Raw genomic sequence first — 16446 nt, forward strand, 5'->3', positions numbered from 1 at the left:
AGGGGCGTAACATTTCCATCACATGCTTGAGGTATTCGGCCAATCACAATGCACTGGATAGCTGGCCAATCACAGCACACCTCGCTTTTTCAGACCAATGAGCTTTGCAAAAATCGACGCGTTTCAGAAAGGCGGGGCATAGAGGAGAAACAATAATGTACAGTATGTGGAAAATAATGTGTTTTTTTAACCTTAAACCGCATAAACACATTTCATTACACCAAATACTGTTCTTTTTAGCAGCATCATATGACCCCTTTAAGGTTCCAAAAACATATTAAACATGTTAACTGTTTCCAACATTAATAATAAATCAGCATATTGGAATGATTTCTGAAAGATCATGTGATACTGAAGACTGTAGTATAACCATTATTTTAAATTGTAATAACACTTCACTACATCATAAAATAAATGCATGCAGCCTTAATGAGCATAAGACACTTCTTTAAAAAAATAAAAAAACATTAAAAATCTTACTGATCCCACACTATTGAACAGTAGTGTATATGTCAAAGTACCATTGTATTGCTATTTGATACCATCACTGCACCACGGTATCAACATAGTACTTCTTTGAAAATATACAGGCTACACACAGTTTTAAATAACATAAAAATGTCCATTTATGACCTTATATATTATATTGGGTTCACCTCAAGTCCTCAAAACACAACTGGAGTTAAAACCAAGTAGCACAGATAGAAAGCTAAACATTAAAATTACTTAACCAACCAATAAAAATGACATCTATCATTAGAATTATAGGAATCTTACCAACAACCTCCATGATTTCAGGTCTGGATTTCAAGTCTGTATTACAGCAGTGTGTGTGTTTGTTGTGAGGTTGTGTGAGCGATGCTCAGCAGAAATGCACAACTGGCTGCGTGTGTTAAACTGCTTCTGACAGAATGAGATTACAGACTTGAGACGTCAGGAGACCATATGGACGCACACACACACGCCGAGTACATCAGGTCAGAAGGGTGTCCCAGGGTACATAAAGCAACCATGTCACCACATGTGGTTTTTGCACCTCACACTATACGCATTTAGTACCAAAGCAAAATGCTGACGTTAACAAAACACAACAAACCACACCATTTTTCTTGCAAAAGTGTGATAAATAACATATGGTGTAATTCGTTTAATGGCAAATGTCTCTAACTGTGCGAGTTGGCATTCAGGAAGTTGGGCAAGATTACAACGTTAGCGGTTTGTACATTCCCAATAATCTGTAGCAACGGTCACCTACTTTTTTGGCACACATTTTATGCTACTAAGTCAGCATTTGATCATGATATGGTTCAAAAACACAATGTTGATTTAATCATTCTAACAATTTTAATACATTTTTACTAGGGCTGCACGATAAATCGCATGCGATATTTAATGCGCATCTTGTCAGAAAGCCGGTTCTGTAATCAGCGGTAAATCTCCATCACGTGCGTGCTTTCACATTGAGCAGCATTAACTACACAGAGCCGTTGTTCACTGACGAGCTGCGCAAAAAAATCGCGCGAATATGATAAGATGCGCGTTAAATATCGCATGCGATTTATCGTGCAGCCCTAATTTTTACTGTCTTACGTCATGTTACTTAAAAGGGATAATTTAAAATCTCTGACAAAATGTACCATGGTTGAATAAACGTTTGATGTTAGTAAGATTTAAAAAAAAATTTATACTTTTATTAAGCAAGGACACAATAAATTGATTGAAAGGTGACAGTAACAACATTGATAATGTTACAAATGAATGAGTGAATGAATGCTGTGTAAAATTTCTACTAAGGCAAAAAATTTTAATAGTTATTATAGGTTTTACTGTATTTTTTAATCAAATAAATGCAGTCTTGGTAAGCATAAGACGCTTCTTTCAAAAACATTTAAAAATCCTACTGACCCCCCAAACTTTTTGAATGGCATTTTAGGTATTCTGGTTCCCATGGAAAACTACAAATATAAAGAAATTTTTAACATTGTGATTTACAGGCCTGGAAAAACCATAAAAATTTATAGAATATTTAAAAGTCGCAGAAATTACATTTAACTTTTCTAATACTTACACATAACTGGAATGCCTGGTAATAGCATGGTATATGAATATGGTCCATGTATTCAGTATATCAAAGTGACATAACACTGAAATTTGACCCTATCACTCCACCATGGTAGTGCCACTGTACATTTTGGGAAGGAATGTAAAGGAGTGTCATATCTTTCAGGTCAATATTGTGCTAATATACCGCAGTGCCACTCAACATTAAGTTTGAGGTCATGCTTAAAAGTCACAGATCAAAAATAGCTTCATCCACACAAACAGAATGTGGGGAAGTACAGCAACACTATTATTACAGATGAAGGGTTAGATCAATATGACTCTACTAAAGGGTTAACATGGCACTATAAGAAAAAGATCCTCCAATAAATGAAGATATTGTCTCTTATCTCATTCTAGCTTCATTCATGAGATTAATCAGATCTCCTGCAGTTTGACTCCTAGTTAACCTGCTTATCTGTGCCATAAAAGAAGCTGTAAGTGACAGCTGAAGCGGTCATGAGAAATTATACAAGATAAGATATAATGACATTTGTGTTTCAGAGTACATGAAGTACCTGTCTATACTTGCCACTTCATGCGTATCATCACTTTCATAAAATCATCAAAAGACTATGGCTGCATACCTCCTAACTATACAGTAGGTGAAAAACAGTATGGGAAAGAGTAGTATGTCAGAATTCACAGCAACACTATTACAGATGAAGGGTTAGATCAATATGACTCTACTAAAGGGTTAACATGGCACTATAAAAAAAAGATCCTCCAATAAATGAAGATATTGTCTCTTATCTCATTCTAGCTTCATTCATGAGATTAATCAGATCTCCTGCAGTTTGACTCCTAGTTAACCTGCTTATCTGTGCCATAAAAGAAGCTGTAAGTGACAGCTGAAGCGGTCATGAGAAATTATACAAGATAAGATATAATGACATTTGTGTTTCAGAGTACATGAAGTACCTGTCTATACTTGCCACTTCATGCGTATCATCACTTTCATAAAATCATCAAAAGACTATGGCTGCATACCTCCTAACTATACAGTAGGTGAAAAACAGTATGGGAAAGAGTAGTATGTCAGAATTCACAGAATTCATAAAACAGTAAGCGAAAAAGTGCCTGGATGACCTACAAATTCCAGCAATTTTGTGAAGTGTGCATCTGATGGACGCTTTACAATCCCGTGAGGCCACAGGAAAGGAGTTGTGAATGGCAGTGTAGCGACAATGACAACATGATGAATGTAGTACATCCACATTACATTCCTACTACACACTTTTGTAATTATATATAGAAACACCTTTTAACTGTCACAAAGGAAGTGTAGATGGAATGTGTGAACTCAAATAGATACCGATCCAATCACTCAAAATGCATTAAGGTGTAAATACCCTCAAAAGATGTTCTAATCTGAATAGGTTTTATTTATTTAAACAGTAACACAATTGCAAGTGTACTATTGCTTACACACAGAAGTTGTAGGCCTATAAACAAATATTATCACGGAAATTATGTTTCAGACAAAAAAAGGTCAATGAAAATAAGTTCAAAACGAAGAAAAAACATCAATCTTTGCATCATGCAACATGAAGACCAAACACTGATCTGACACAACATATAGGTATTCGCTCCACTCCCATTACTGCTTGCTAGTGAAAAAAAAAAAAAACTACACAAGCGATTATAAAGGGATAGTTCACCCAAAAATACATCCTACGTCATTCTCTGGAACGTTACTCTCTTGTTAACACGTGTAGAACAGTTGACGGAAGCTAGAGATTACCATTTATAAAGTTTTAAATATGGATATTTTTCTTACACAAACACATCGATTCACCTCAGGAGCTGTGTGGAGTACTTTTTTTAATAATGGATGGATGCACTTTATTGGACTTCTGTTGAACTATTGAATGTCAACAGCCCTTCACTGCCATTATAAAGCTTGGAAGAGCCAGGACATTTTTTAATGTAACTCTGATTGTATTCATCTGAAAGAAGAAAGTCACATACCTAGGATTTTTGGGCTTCTGTGTCAGCCGCACCACATGGTTTTCTACGTTGTTTGTGCTTTGATTTGAACGAAAACAACGTATCCGTGTGGTGCGGCTGACACAGAACAACATACGCTGTTTGCGTTCAGTGGATATTCTCCAAAATGGCACTAGGGTGACGCGGAGGAGACGAATTGTTGAATAAAGTCGTTTTTTTTTTTTCTTTTGCACACAAAAAGTATGCTCGTAGCTTCGTAATATTACGGTTGAACCCCTGATGTCACATGGAGTATTTTACCGATCTTCTTGCTACGTTTCTGGACGTTGATCTTGGTAGTTCCCTTGCTGTCTATGGGAGGGTCAGAGAGCTGTCAGATTCTATCAAAAATATCTTAAATTGTGTTCCGAAGATGAACAGAGGTCTTATGGGCTTAGAACGACACTAGGGTGAGTAATTAATGACAGAATTTTCATTTTTGGGTGAACTATCCCTTTAATGGTGGGAATGTTTGTTACATCGATACGACAGTAGGTGGCGAAAAATGTATTATGAACGAGTCATTGAATCATTAATACAATCGATTCGTTAAAGTAACCAATTGCACCTTTTAAGTTGGTTTGCCAACCGCCATTAAATCCTAAAAGAAGAAGAAGAAGAAGAAGTAACCAATTCATCAAGAACGGAAACGCCATTGCTGTGTGTTTCTCAGTGACGCTAACCATTTATCCTGCTTTGGCATTGTTTGGGACTGGCGATATTGTGTCTAAAAGTGTAAGTTACTCAGTATTATCTTCACTGAACTGTTTTATGAAATCAATATCACTCTTAGTGCTGATGTTATGATTATGAATACCTGCGGCCTCGTGCTTACGAGAAGATCATATCCATGCTAATATTTTGAACCAGCCTATCACTCTTACTTGGTTGATACAGCGTAACTGTTCATAATAAAATAATCGTAGTCATGGGACAACATTTTCACATCGAAGCATCACTAACTGTATCATTTAATTATTCGTAGTAGGTTCAAATGTAAACGTATGCAGCCTATTGTTTCTTAAATGCCGTAACGTTAATGTTTATGTGAATAATACGTTTATCAACAAGTGGACTGAGTTGAACGCATTACAGTAACGTTATCTTTCTTAAACGGAGACCATCACAAGAGCTAGTTGGAGGACATGCAGCACTTTAACATGATTTGTGATTCAAGAACTTCGCCTACGTTACAGTTCATGGAGGTAGTTTGGAGAACAGTGTGAAATCAATAATGTGCGCTGCGCCGACCGATCATCGATGAAACAGAAAGGAACAAATGCAGAGAAGACATAAAGGACGACATAGCGTATACATTAAAGGTAAGCGTGGCAATGCGTAGCCGATTTTGTCACTCACCAGATTGGATTCAAACACTGAATATTCCTCTTGTAGCTCGGTTATTGCGTGTGTCGATGCGATCTGCCTCCTTTTGGAAACATAAGTAACCTCCTCGAGCATACACAAGGCACAAAAACAGCTGTAAACTATCGCAAGGTCATATAGGACCAGTGATTCCTGATGAACGGTGTTACACTGCTACCTGATGGATTGAAGTGGTAATGCATGTAGAAACACAGGATTCGTCCTCAAGGGGGCGCTTGCATTCAAATTTTCTTCTTCTTCTTTGGGTTTTAACGGCAGCTTGCATCCTTAACGTTGCATTACTGCCATCTTCTGGTTCTAGTTATTTCCCATATACTTTAGTCATCATATTCTTGTCATGAGTCCCGTTTTAGTCAGAAAGCAAATCAAATATTTCATTCCTTGTTCACTCCTACTGCAGTCCATTATATTCTTTACTCCACGTCCTGTTAGTCCTATTTTTTCCATGTCATTTATCATATCCATCCTCTGTAATTCATATTTTGAACAATTAATAAGCACATGTTCTACAGTCTCAGGTATTTGGCACTGGTCACAAAACCCAGTTGCTGCATTCACATCTCTGTAGGGTTTTGTCCTATCAAAATTGTAGAACATCCTACAATTTCCTAAATTTCAAGGTCACTGCTTAGTCCAATTTAAAGTTATCATTACAGGAGTAAAAGCAGTTTTTAAAGCATATTTCATGAGTTAAATTCTGAAGCACAATATAAAAACTCGCAAAAAGAATCAAAAGGCTACACTAACCTTTGCTGAGGAGCATGTTGTATAGACGGAGGAGAACTGGTCCAAAGTTCACTTCAGTGATGAATGCAAGTATAATTTAATTTTGTCCGATGGGAGACGGAAATAATGAAATGGCCAGCCCAGTGTCTTGATTAAAAATCTCTTGGTGACAGTGATCCTTTCACTGTTATTTTGTAAAACACTTTTCTACTAGCATGGTATAGCCACAACTAAAATTCCTTAAAATTTTGAATGTTGACGATTATTTAATTATTTCTGAAAAATAAATCAAGTGTTCATAAACTATTCTCTAATTTTGATCTCCACTGTAGATACACTAGATTCTAGAATGTAATTTAAATGTTAATATCAAGCATTAGTAACCGAGATACAAATACATTTATTCCAGCAGTCTCTCTATTTTTTTTACTCCATTATTCCATCCTGAACAGCTCGTAGAAACTTTTTTTTAATAACCTTTATTAAACTTCTTCAAATAACAAACATCAAACACAAACAATAAATCCAGGCAGCATAAAAAAAGTCTAAAAACATATTACAACTGGGTTGTAATATGCTTGTATTACAACCCAGTTGTCCAAGCAGCATAAGAATAGTATAAAAGCATATTATCAACTGGGTGTTGATTAGTATATATTGCAAGTTATTTAGAGAGTTTTAAGGCATTCCTTTTTTCAGCTGCTTTAATTTCTTTCATGTTAGCTGGTTAGCTCAGCTGGTTAGCGCGTGTCTTTGCCTTTTGGTCGAGGGGGCCAGTGACCAAAATTCACTGGGATCCAACCCCTCTGTCTAACTGCTTCCCCAGAGCCACAGTGCTGTCTGTCTCCCAGATGGCCACCAACGAAGCAACTGTGGTTCCATGGTGTAATGGTTAGCACTCTGGACTTCGAATCCAGCGATCCGAGCTCAAATCTGCATGCTTTCTTGCGGCAGGAAAAGAAGTTTGGTGGTGCTGCTGCTGGCGTAAGTGATTTAGTCTTTGTGGCCCTGTGAGCGACAGCTGCTCCTGTCACGGGTCCATGGTGTAATGGTTAGCACTCTGGACTCTGAATCTAGTGATCTGTGTTCAGATCTCGGTGGGACCTGCTTTTGCCATGAATGTGAGCAGGACCTGGTCCACTTTTCGGCAGCAGTGAGCCCCAAAAGCTCATCTAGGGAGCGTCGCTTCATAGCGTCAAAGTGTAGTCTGTCTCTTTAGGGACAAAAAAAAGCATAGAAGGGCAGGACCCAACTTGGAGAATGCGGGCATCAATCCCGCTACCTCTCGCATGCTAAGCGAGCGCTCTACCATTTGAGCTAATTCCCCTGGCTGAAGACATCTTCAAGGAGCGACTGCTATTATAATGGGTTTGAAGAAAAGAGGCCGTCTCTCTGTGCTGGCATCTTTGCACTGGCCACCATTTAGTTGTAGAAATAACCGAGAGGTTGTGTTTTTGACCGTTCCAGCTGTCCTCCCTAAGATCCCTCTTCATGTTAGGTCCAGCCCCATTTTTAAATCCATTCAGAGGTCAACTTTCATTCGTTTGCCTTTGAAACTATATCGAGGTGTTTAAGGACTACATTTCTGTAAATCTACATTTGTGTAAATAAAATTTACCTTTAATTAAAAGTTTTATTAAACCAAAATTCAATCTCTTTGTTCTGCCCAAAAACCCAAAACTTAACAATGTGACAATCAAAAGATTGTATTCCTTTTTTTTTCATTTCGGTCACAAAAACCTTTGTTGTAGAAAAAGATTCTATATTAAATGTATGCATTTAGCAGACACTTTTATCCAAAGCAACTTACAGTGCATTCAGGATATACATTTTTTATCAGTATGTGTGTTTCCTGGGAATTGAACCCACAACCTTTGCGCTGCTAACGCAATGCTCTACCACTGAGCCACAGGAACAATATACCTATATCTTCACAAAATGTACAAACATTACTATCCAAGCTCTGAGAAAAGTTACACTGAAACAATTATAATTTTTTTTTAAGGTAAGTGGTTGTAAACAATTTATTTTAGCTACATTAAAAAAAACAAAACATTGAAAGTTAGTCAACTATATTTGCTTATTTAAATGTAGCTAAAATAAATTGATTGCAACCACTTACCTTAAAAAAAATTGTAAATTCAATGAATAATTTTTTTCAGTGTACAGGTAACATTTGACAACAGTTCCTATCCGAAATTGGATTTACTTTAATGCCATGACGTCAAATTTTACACCATTATGCTAGTATGTGAACTCTGAAACACTCTAAGTTAATGATATATTTGCATTTCTCTTTACTTTTTGTATTTCTGTTATGTTTTGTAATGTTTTTTTTTCTTGTTAAGAATGTTTACTTGTGTCTCAGTTCATTTTGTTGCAGCCATGATTCAGCCCATAAAATCTAAATATAATTAGCATTAAACATTGCATGAATTTTTGCATTGCATGGCAATTTTGACATGATTTAACAAAATCTTAAACCAATATTTCATATGTGTAATGATTAAATTGCCACCTGTGTCCAGTACATTTAATTTAATATTCCTGCTCATTTGAATAATTTTGTATATTAATGTACTTCTTAAAAAAATGACCTGTGAAATTAGAGACAAAAAACTGGCTTAATCCTTGCACATATAGGACCCTGTGGAATATTTTGACCGCATCTTTCGGTATTTATGCCTTTTATGCAACTTTGTAGGATTACTTTTTTGTTTAAGTGCAGTAGGCCATTAAAGAAGAAGCCTTGTTGTTGTAGTAGCGGTTTTGTAATCTATATGAGCATAATTGTATGGGATGTGAAATATGATCACCATTATAATATCAAATGCCCCAGTTGCTCTTCCTAACATCTTGTGGCTTTCGGTGATGATGAAACAAAATATTGACACCTACAGTCATGGGAGCAGGTGGTGCTAAATGCTGATAAAACCCAGTTTTAGGTTGATCTGATCTTCATTCAACTCCCTTGGGCATGCACATGGGGCTTTATTCATGAAACACGAGCAGAGCGAATTTATGTGTGAATCGTTCATAAATCCATTTGCTGCAAATTGTTGTGTTCAGTTCAATAGGACAGAGGAAGTACAGATACATTTTCACAGATATCCTTGCTTGTGTTTCATGAATGAAGCCCATGATTATTACATATTGCATATCAGCAGGGATCTATACATCTCTCAGTTACATTAGCAATAGAAAATACCTACAAAACCAATCTGACATGTTTTCACAGGTAACTTCTCTTTGGATTCAAAGGTGCCTGTAGCACTGCATGAGGTTTAATGAAGCATAAATGCAAGATGGAGACAGATTTGTAAGAACAGAGAGAGTCATGATAAATTATAACACCTAAAGCATAATTTACTGTAGTGAGGGAATGAGAAAGATAAATGTGTGAATTAATAAAGAAAAAAAAAAGATGTCTATTATGCTCATCTAGGCTGCATTTAGGCTATTTATCAGAATTGTGAAATATTATTACAGTTTCAATTAATTTTAAGATTTTATTCCTGTGTTGGCAACGCTGATTTTTTTTTTGTTATATGCATAACTGTCAACTGGGGTTAAATTGGAATTTGTTATTTTCTTTTATTTATTATAAAAAATGACCCTCTAACACTAGCGTTCCCTATACTTTTTCTATTATTTTGACTTGTTTTCTTTTTATTTATTTAACAAAAAATAACAATAAAAATAGGTAGATGTTAGATGTTGGAACTACATGGCTCAAAGGGCAAAACAACAACAAAAAAACTCTTCTGATGACCATAAAATGTAACAATATCTTTTATGCAAGCAACATATAAATCACAGTTGTTTCATAAGGTATGCACCTGTTTTTTTATGAGAACCTTCTCTGCGCACATAAGAACACTTCAATGCATTTGTCAATGAATGGAGCCCATTGAGAGCAGTACATGTTCATGCTGTTCTAAAAAGCCAAAAGGCAGATTGAAATGAAAAGGAATTTAATTGGTACCAAAAAGGGGTTATTATACAACTTAATCTAGTCATCTTATGATCTTTCTTGATTGCATGAAATTGACTTTTCCCCTTTGAAGAGCTGCCTCTCATTGAGTCTTTTTGAGTTTAGTTTTTTGTCTTAGAGGTAAGCAATTTATGTGGCGTTTGGAGGTTCAGATATTTATCTTGTTTTTGAAAGGTTTCCACTTCAGTGACCTGGATCAGGCTGACTCATTTTAAACTCAAGCAGCTCAAGGTTGTCATTATTCATTGCTAACTTGAGGCTCTCAGCTTGAATTTAGTAGAAGATCATGGTAAAATTTCAGAAATGTGGTGAATCTGCTCTCTGGTTTGATCCCCCCTCAGGTCATCACTGTTACCGGACTTAGCTTGTTGCTAGGCTAATGAGTAATGCCCGAGGCGGGTTGGTCGCTGGGACATGACCTTTTTGGCGGCCCCTCCATTCTCTCTTCTCTTTCACACTCCCTCCATTCCTGTTCTGTTTCATCCGTAATCCTTTTCTATGGACACAGGTGACAAGGAAACTGAGGAGAGAGGAGGTTGTTTTTTAGCCATGAATAACAGAGAGACATACTGTCTCAATAATACACAAATGCATTATCTTTAAACTTTTTTTGCAAGTTCTTAAGTACCATAGTAGCCTATGTTTTTTGGACATTGTACTACAGTAATTCCATGTTTGGACATTACCATGATGGTAAATACCATTTTATTCTTTGAAGTATATAAATCTAGTAATCATAAAGTGAATTAATGTTTATGTTAGTAAATGTAAATTTTTGAGTGAACATTTCTTTTAATCTGCCACGTTTGTTGTAAATGTATGTTCAACAATTTCAGAACCATTTTTGCTGCTTAAAGCTGGAATACACTACATGACTTTTAAAATCTGAACAGATTATTAAATGCTGGACATCATACACTTGCCAACTTTGTAACTGGTTACAGAGAAAAACTGGGCATCTTTCATGAAATGACTGAAGATCACACTCTACCAGACTTTAAAGTTATTCTGAACTCATCAAACTCATGCAAAACCATGTGCCTCATTGCTGGGAGATACATGAAAATTTAAAACAATATGTTCTAAAATCAACTCAAAATATCAAACATGTTTAATATCCTCCGAGTGTATGAAATCACAGTCTGTGTCCATCATTCACTACACATTTTTCTGTGAAATCTGTCAATTTCGACTACCCGAAATCTCCAGACTGGCTCTGACTTTCGCCAGCTATCGCCGCCTCCAGACAGCAGGGGCAAAAATCTGAAAAATTTGCATAGTGTATTCCAGCCTTTAGTTTCAATAGTGTTTTTGGACTGGAGAGGATGTTTTGAGCTCTGAAAGTTACATGTAGAGTATGTTTTCACAGTACATTGAACACTTATCTCTGAAGATCAAGGGAAATTCTGATTCTTTAAGATCTGACCGCTTTTATTAAAATATTCATTTGAAGAAAGCAGCAAAGAGAAAGACAAGAAGAGAGTAGAAACTAAGAGCTATTTATGCGAGAACCCCTGCAGCAAAGACCACAACTGGTCACCAGAAAATATTATCATTTGCATCCTGGTGTGCTAATATCCTCTTGATCAACCCATAGAATGACTATAGGTCTACCAGCACCAAACCAGCCTGAACCAGCAGGGTTTTGAAGCACGTGATCCACAGCCGCACCAGACGGTTCTACATTAATCTCAATTAAAAGTACAAAATCCGCAGTCGGAGTCTATAGATCCCCCGTTTTGATCTTGCCAAAAGCAGTTCCCAGGCCTGAAACATTTCTGATCTTTTTTTTTTTTCACTCATATCGATCATTTCCGAATCTGGGTAGAGTGAAATCATCGCTGAAAACGGAGCAGGCTGTACAGAGAGAGAGAGCGAGTTCACCCCCAGTTGGATATTTTTTTTCTCTCCTTTTTTCTAAAAAGTATCTTCGCACACTTTGCAGTTTCTCTCTGTCCTCAAGTAAAAGAAGTCGTCTTTCATCGTTGTCCCCCTCCTTTCCAGTCTCAGCATTGCTCTCTCTTCTTGTCGCTTGGATGAAAGAGAGTGTGGGGGCCATCTGGTCATCCGGATTTAGCAACAGTAGATCAGGGAGGTCCGGAAACGAAAGATCACTGATTACCTCCACCTCATACGCACACTCTTAGAGAGTACTCCATCGCTCTTTTTTTACTCTGTCCATGCTGGTTAAGTCAAGTTCCTCTTGTCTACTGGCATTGCATTATAAGTAGTTCACTTTATCCATTGCATGCCAATCAAAAGTTTCCCTCTCTCGTATTTCTTTCCTCTCCGTATCGCAATTCCTCTGGGTGGAAATCAATATATGATGCTGTTGCCACTGGCAATAACAGCCGAGCTTCTAAATAAGACCGTGAATGTGTTTGTGTGTGTGTGTAGGCAACTCTGTTTTGACTTCCTCGTGTCACTAGTTAAACCCTTGTCCTTCTCTCAAGGATGCAGTAATTGACTGGGGTACAAGCACGTGCACAAATGCACACTTCATTTCTCTTTCGCGCTATTGAATGACAAGCCTTTTATTTTCAAATTCAGCCGCTCATGTTTTGGCATTTTCTTGCCTGAGGCCAGCCGCCATTCCGTACAGACGCACATAAGCGTGCAGACAGGCCCTCAGGCCAGATTAGAGGTTTTGATAAACTGGATGTTTAATTTGTCTGACATTTAAAAGACAAACTGAAAGGAGTGATCTAGAGCTTAACTAAGTTGTATACCGGCTGAGACATCTTCACCCCCCCTCATTCTTTTCATCTGCTAAACGAGCTGATATAAGCTGCACAAAAATAAATGCGTTCAAATAAACGCTCTTTTCCATTATTGCACGTCGTGTAGTTTTGCATTGTTCGGTCTTGATTCCAAAAGCCTTTTGTGTGGAGCCCAAAAGCTTTTATTTCCAAATCAGTCACTGCTTGCGTTGCTTTGGAATCAGTGTGAAATGAAACCGCAGGGTGGTGAAATCTGTCGGGGATTGTTTTCTTTTTAACTTTTCATTAAAAACAGCCATCCCTGTAAAGAAAAAAGGCTTAGATCTTTTCGCTCTTTTGTCAATGTATTATATATTTATTTATTTTTGACAGAGATGCACCCAACTGCTTTTCGTAATGCATTTTTCTTTCTTCCTATAGAGGGCACTACAGGCTTACAAAAAGTCTCAACCTAATCATGTCCTACCTGTGCAATCTCCCGTTTTTTTTCCTCCTCCTCTTCCTCTCTCATTAACTACTCTTTCTCTGTAATTTATTCAGTCCTGTAAGCCTTATTGCAGTGTCTGAATGACCCTTACATCTTTCATCTCTCTCTTTCTCTTATACCTGACCTCGCTTTCTCTTCACTCTTTTCTCTGTCATTAAAACTTTACACTGTCTCTTCTGCCCTATGTCATCTTGGCTTCCACCTTCAAAGCAGTCGGCTGTGTCATTCTCTCTTTTTCTGCCCCATTTTCCCTTGTTCTTTCTCTGTGTCCCCTATCTAACCCCCATGACCTCTTTCTAGCCAGCTTTTTGATGTACTTCTCTGTCAGTTTGTTTTCTCTCACATGTTTGTCAGGCTTTAATGTGGCTTTTCCCTTATACTGGGTGTGTCTGGTTTAGACCATTTGGACGGATAACACAAATAAATTTAAGTGAAATGTTTTCATTTTATGTTTTCTGAAGAAAATGTAAGTGCTGATGTGGAGAAGTTGTTTCCTTCCTTGTTTGCTTACAATACAGGCCGAAGTAGAAGTGCCCACCCCAAGTGTCAGTGAAATTCTGACCCCTTGAGATGTGGTTTAGATCTCTCCTTTAAAGCGCATGTATGCAATGTTTACTGACTGTTAAAAAAATAATAGCACTGGTTGTTCAAAAGACATTGTGTAGTTATGATTAAAGGGATAGTTCACCTGAAAATGACAATTCTGTCATCATTTACTCACCCTCCAATTGTTCCAAAGCTGTATGAATTTCTTTCTTCTGGTGAACACAAAAGAAGATATCTTGAAGAATAACCGAATATCCCCATTGACTTCCATAGCATTTTTTTTCCATACTAAAGAAACTCATTCAGGTTTGGAACAAAATGAGGGTAAGTAAGTGATTTTTGAGTGGCTCAATAGCGCGGTATGCGGTTTTACCGCCATAAATATACATATATATATATATATATCGCGATATTGCGGTTATCGCGACAGCCCTACCAAAGACTTAAACTACTTCAGTCTGTGTGCATTGAATTTATTTAATACACGAATTTCACAATTTGAGTTGAATTACTGAAATAAATGAACTTTTCCACGACATTCTAATTTATTGAGATGCACCTGTACATTCATAACATGTTCTAATATAAAAATTCATATTAATAAACTAAATATTTAAAATATTTTTTTTTTCTCACACAGTTTAAATGCATCTTTATGTATGAAAATCTATAGCTGCCTTTGCATTCTACAAAAGGAAGACTATCATGTTTGGGGGCCCCTGCTATTAAAAAGTTTGAAAAGCCTCCTTTTAAAATATCCTCTTCACTGATAACTCAGCCTCTTCACACGATCTTTCATGATTAAAAGAGTATCAGCGCTCATGCATCACAGGTGCGAATTAAACAAGAGTGATCAGCAGCCAGCTACAGGTTTTTGATATGATATGCAGCCAACCGATCAAGGATCAGTCGGCTTTGTAAAAAAAACACATTCGAGGCACTAAAAACGGGTTTTGTACCAGCAGGCTAGAGTCATATCTGTCAACGCTTTGTTGCTGTGCTGTTAGCAAACAAGAACTTCTCCTGAGAGTCTACTTGAAGAAGCATCGCTCTGCCAACAAATTAGCAAATGCCTGGGCCGCTTGGCGAGCATGTGTCTGTGGTGTGTATCTTGACAGAATTCATTTATGGAAGTGTTTTGTGACGCGGCATCTGTGCCAACATCTCAGCGAGGCTTTTGGCAGTCTAAAAATGTGTGTGTGAGAGAGACAGAGTGGAAGGATTTTTGCTTGGCTCTCTGAGGAATATGCTCACGGCCGTTTGTATGTAGAAGTGTGTGTGGGAACCTGTTTGCCTTTGTGTGTGTGTTTATTCTCTGTGGTGGAAGATGGAGGTGGCTGGGGTGTTGGTGGATGGTGTAGGTTGGTGGTGTTAGGTGGAGGCATACAAACAAACACACAGTGACCCAACCATCTGCTTTTGAGCTCCCCAAATAAGACTAAGGCTTTTGTGTGTGTGTGTGTTGTGCCACCGCAAGCAGTTCAGTGGGAATCTGTGGCTCCAACTACTCTGCCTTAGGCTACAGATCCTTCCCTCTCGGATTTCTCTTTTCTCTGTCACCTAAAACACCATCGTTTTCACGCTTGGTTGGGACACACACACCACACGCTCTCGCATGAGTATTTGTCATTGTTGTTTTGTCTGTAGTAACTGTTGCTTTTCTTTGTAATTGGTCTCTAGGTGAGATGGTATTGTTATTGATGCAGATGGTTAATTACCTTTATTTGGTTTTCCCACTATTACCCTCTTCAACACCACACTTCTTTGCAGTCAACCTTTTTCATAATGCAACACTTGGAACGTCATTATAGATTTCATGAATCAGGTTCTGCTATTCTTTTACAATTTTACAAAATTTGCTGCAGGTATTATGTAATTTTGTAAGCCAACTATAATCACACTGGTTCCTTCAACAAAAAGCCAATAGGCCTTTTTGGGAAGACTTTAGTTTTGGGACCAATTCTCACTATTAACGAGCATATTGGCTGTTTATTGGTAGGTACTTATAAAGCACATATTAATACCTTATTCTGCATGACATATTTTGGATCCTTTAATCCTACTCCATACCTAAACTTAACAACTACCTTACTAACTATTAATAAACAGCAAATTAGGAGTTTTTTTTAAGGCAACAGTCGTAGTTAATAGTTAGTTAATAGTGAGAATTGGTTCGCAAAACTAAAGTGTGCCTGATTTTTTTTCTTGGACTTTTGGATTGTTGCACTGAATAAGCTTTTATGATTCTTACATGTTTTGTTTATCATGATAATCTTCACAAATTAATGCAACTTTTTAATTTTGAAGCTTGAATTCAATCACCAGATGTAAAAAGCTAAAGTTGGGCTATGAAGACCTACTCCACGATTGCACGACTTAATCATCACCATCACTAAGCTTCCCGCAACTCTTTCGATCTTTATTTAAAATCTAAAAGTTGGAAAGTTTGAGTTAGAATAGTTTGCAAGTATGTAAGGCTGCAAATGTGTACTAGGGAG

The 16446-nt window shown here is 37.3% G+C and overlaps 1 protein-coding gene and 1 non-coding gene across 3 annotated transcripts in view; both read right to left on the bottom strand.

Moving 5' to 3' along the window:
• LOC107742507 (nocturnin-like) overlaps nt 1–5631 on the bottom strand; it is a 20887-nt gene extending 15256 nt beyond the window's left edge. Inside the window, exon 1 of one of the 2 annotated variants that reach the window (XM_016555505.1) lies at nt 5449–5631. Coding sequence is in view for 1 of the 2 variants with exons in the window: in XM_016555504.1 (XP_016410990.1) it covers nt 778–790 (13 nt within the window). In the remaining variant the exon portion in view is untranslated. Of the gene's footprint in view, nt 1–777; nt 1019–5448 lie in introns of those variants that run through there. The other variant, XM_016555504.1, reaches the window with a different exon arrangement.
• A 1824-nt stretch (nt 5632–7455) lies between these two features.
• On the bottom strand, nt 7456–7528 carry trnaa-agc (transfer RNA alanine (anticodon AGC)). Its single transcript has one exon. It is a non-coding gene; the product is annotated as a tRNA-Ala (tRNA).
• Between the last annotated feature and the right edge of the window lie 8918 nt (nt 7529–16446).

The sequence above is a fragment of the Sinocyclocheilus rhinocerous genome, unplaced genomic scaffold (assembly GCF_001515625.1).
Source record: "Sinocyclocheilus rhinocerous isolate Xijiao unplaced genomic scaffold, SAMN03320098_v1.1 scaffold496, whole genome shotgun sequence".
Classification (NCBI taxonomy): Eukaryota; Metazoa; Chordata; class Actinopteri; order Cypriniformes; family Cyprinidae; genus Sinocyclocheilus; species Sinocyclocheilus rhinocerous.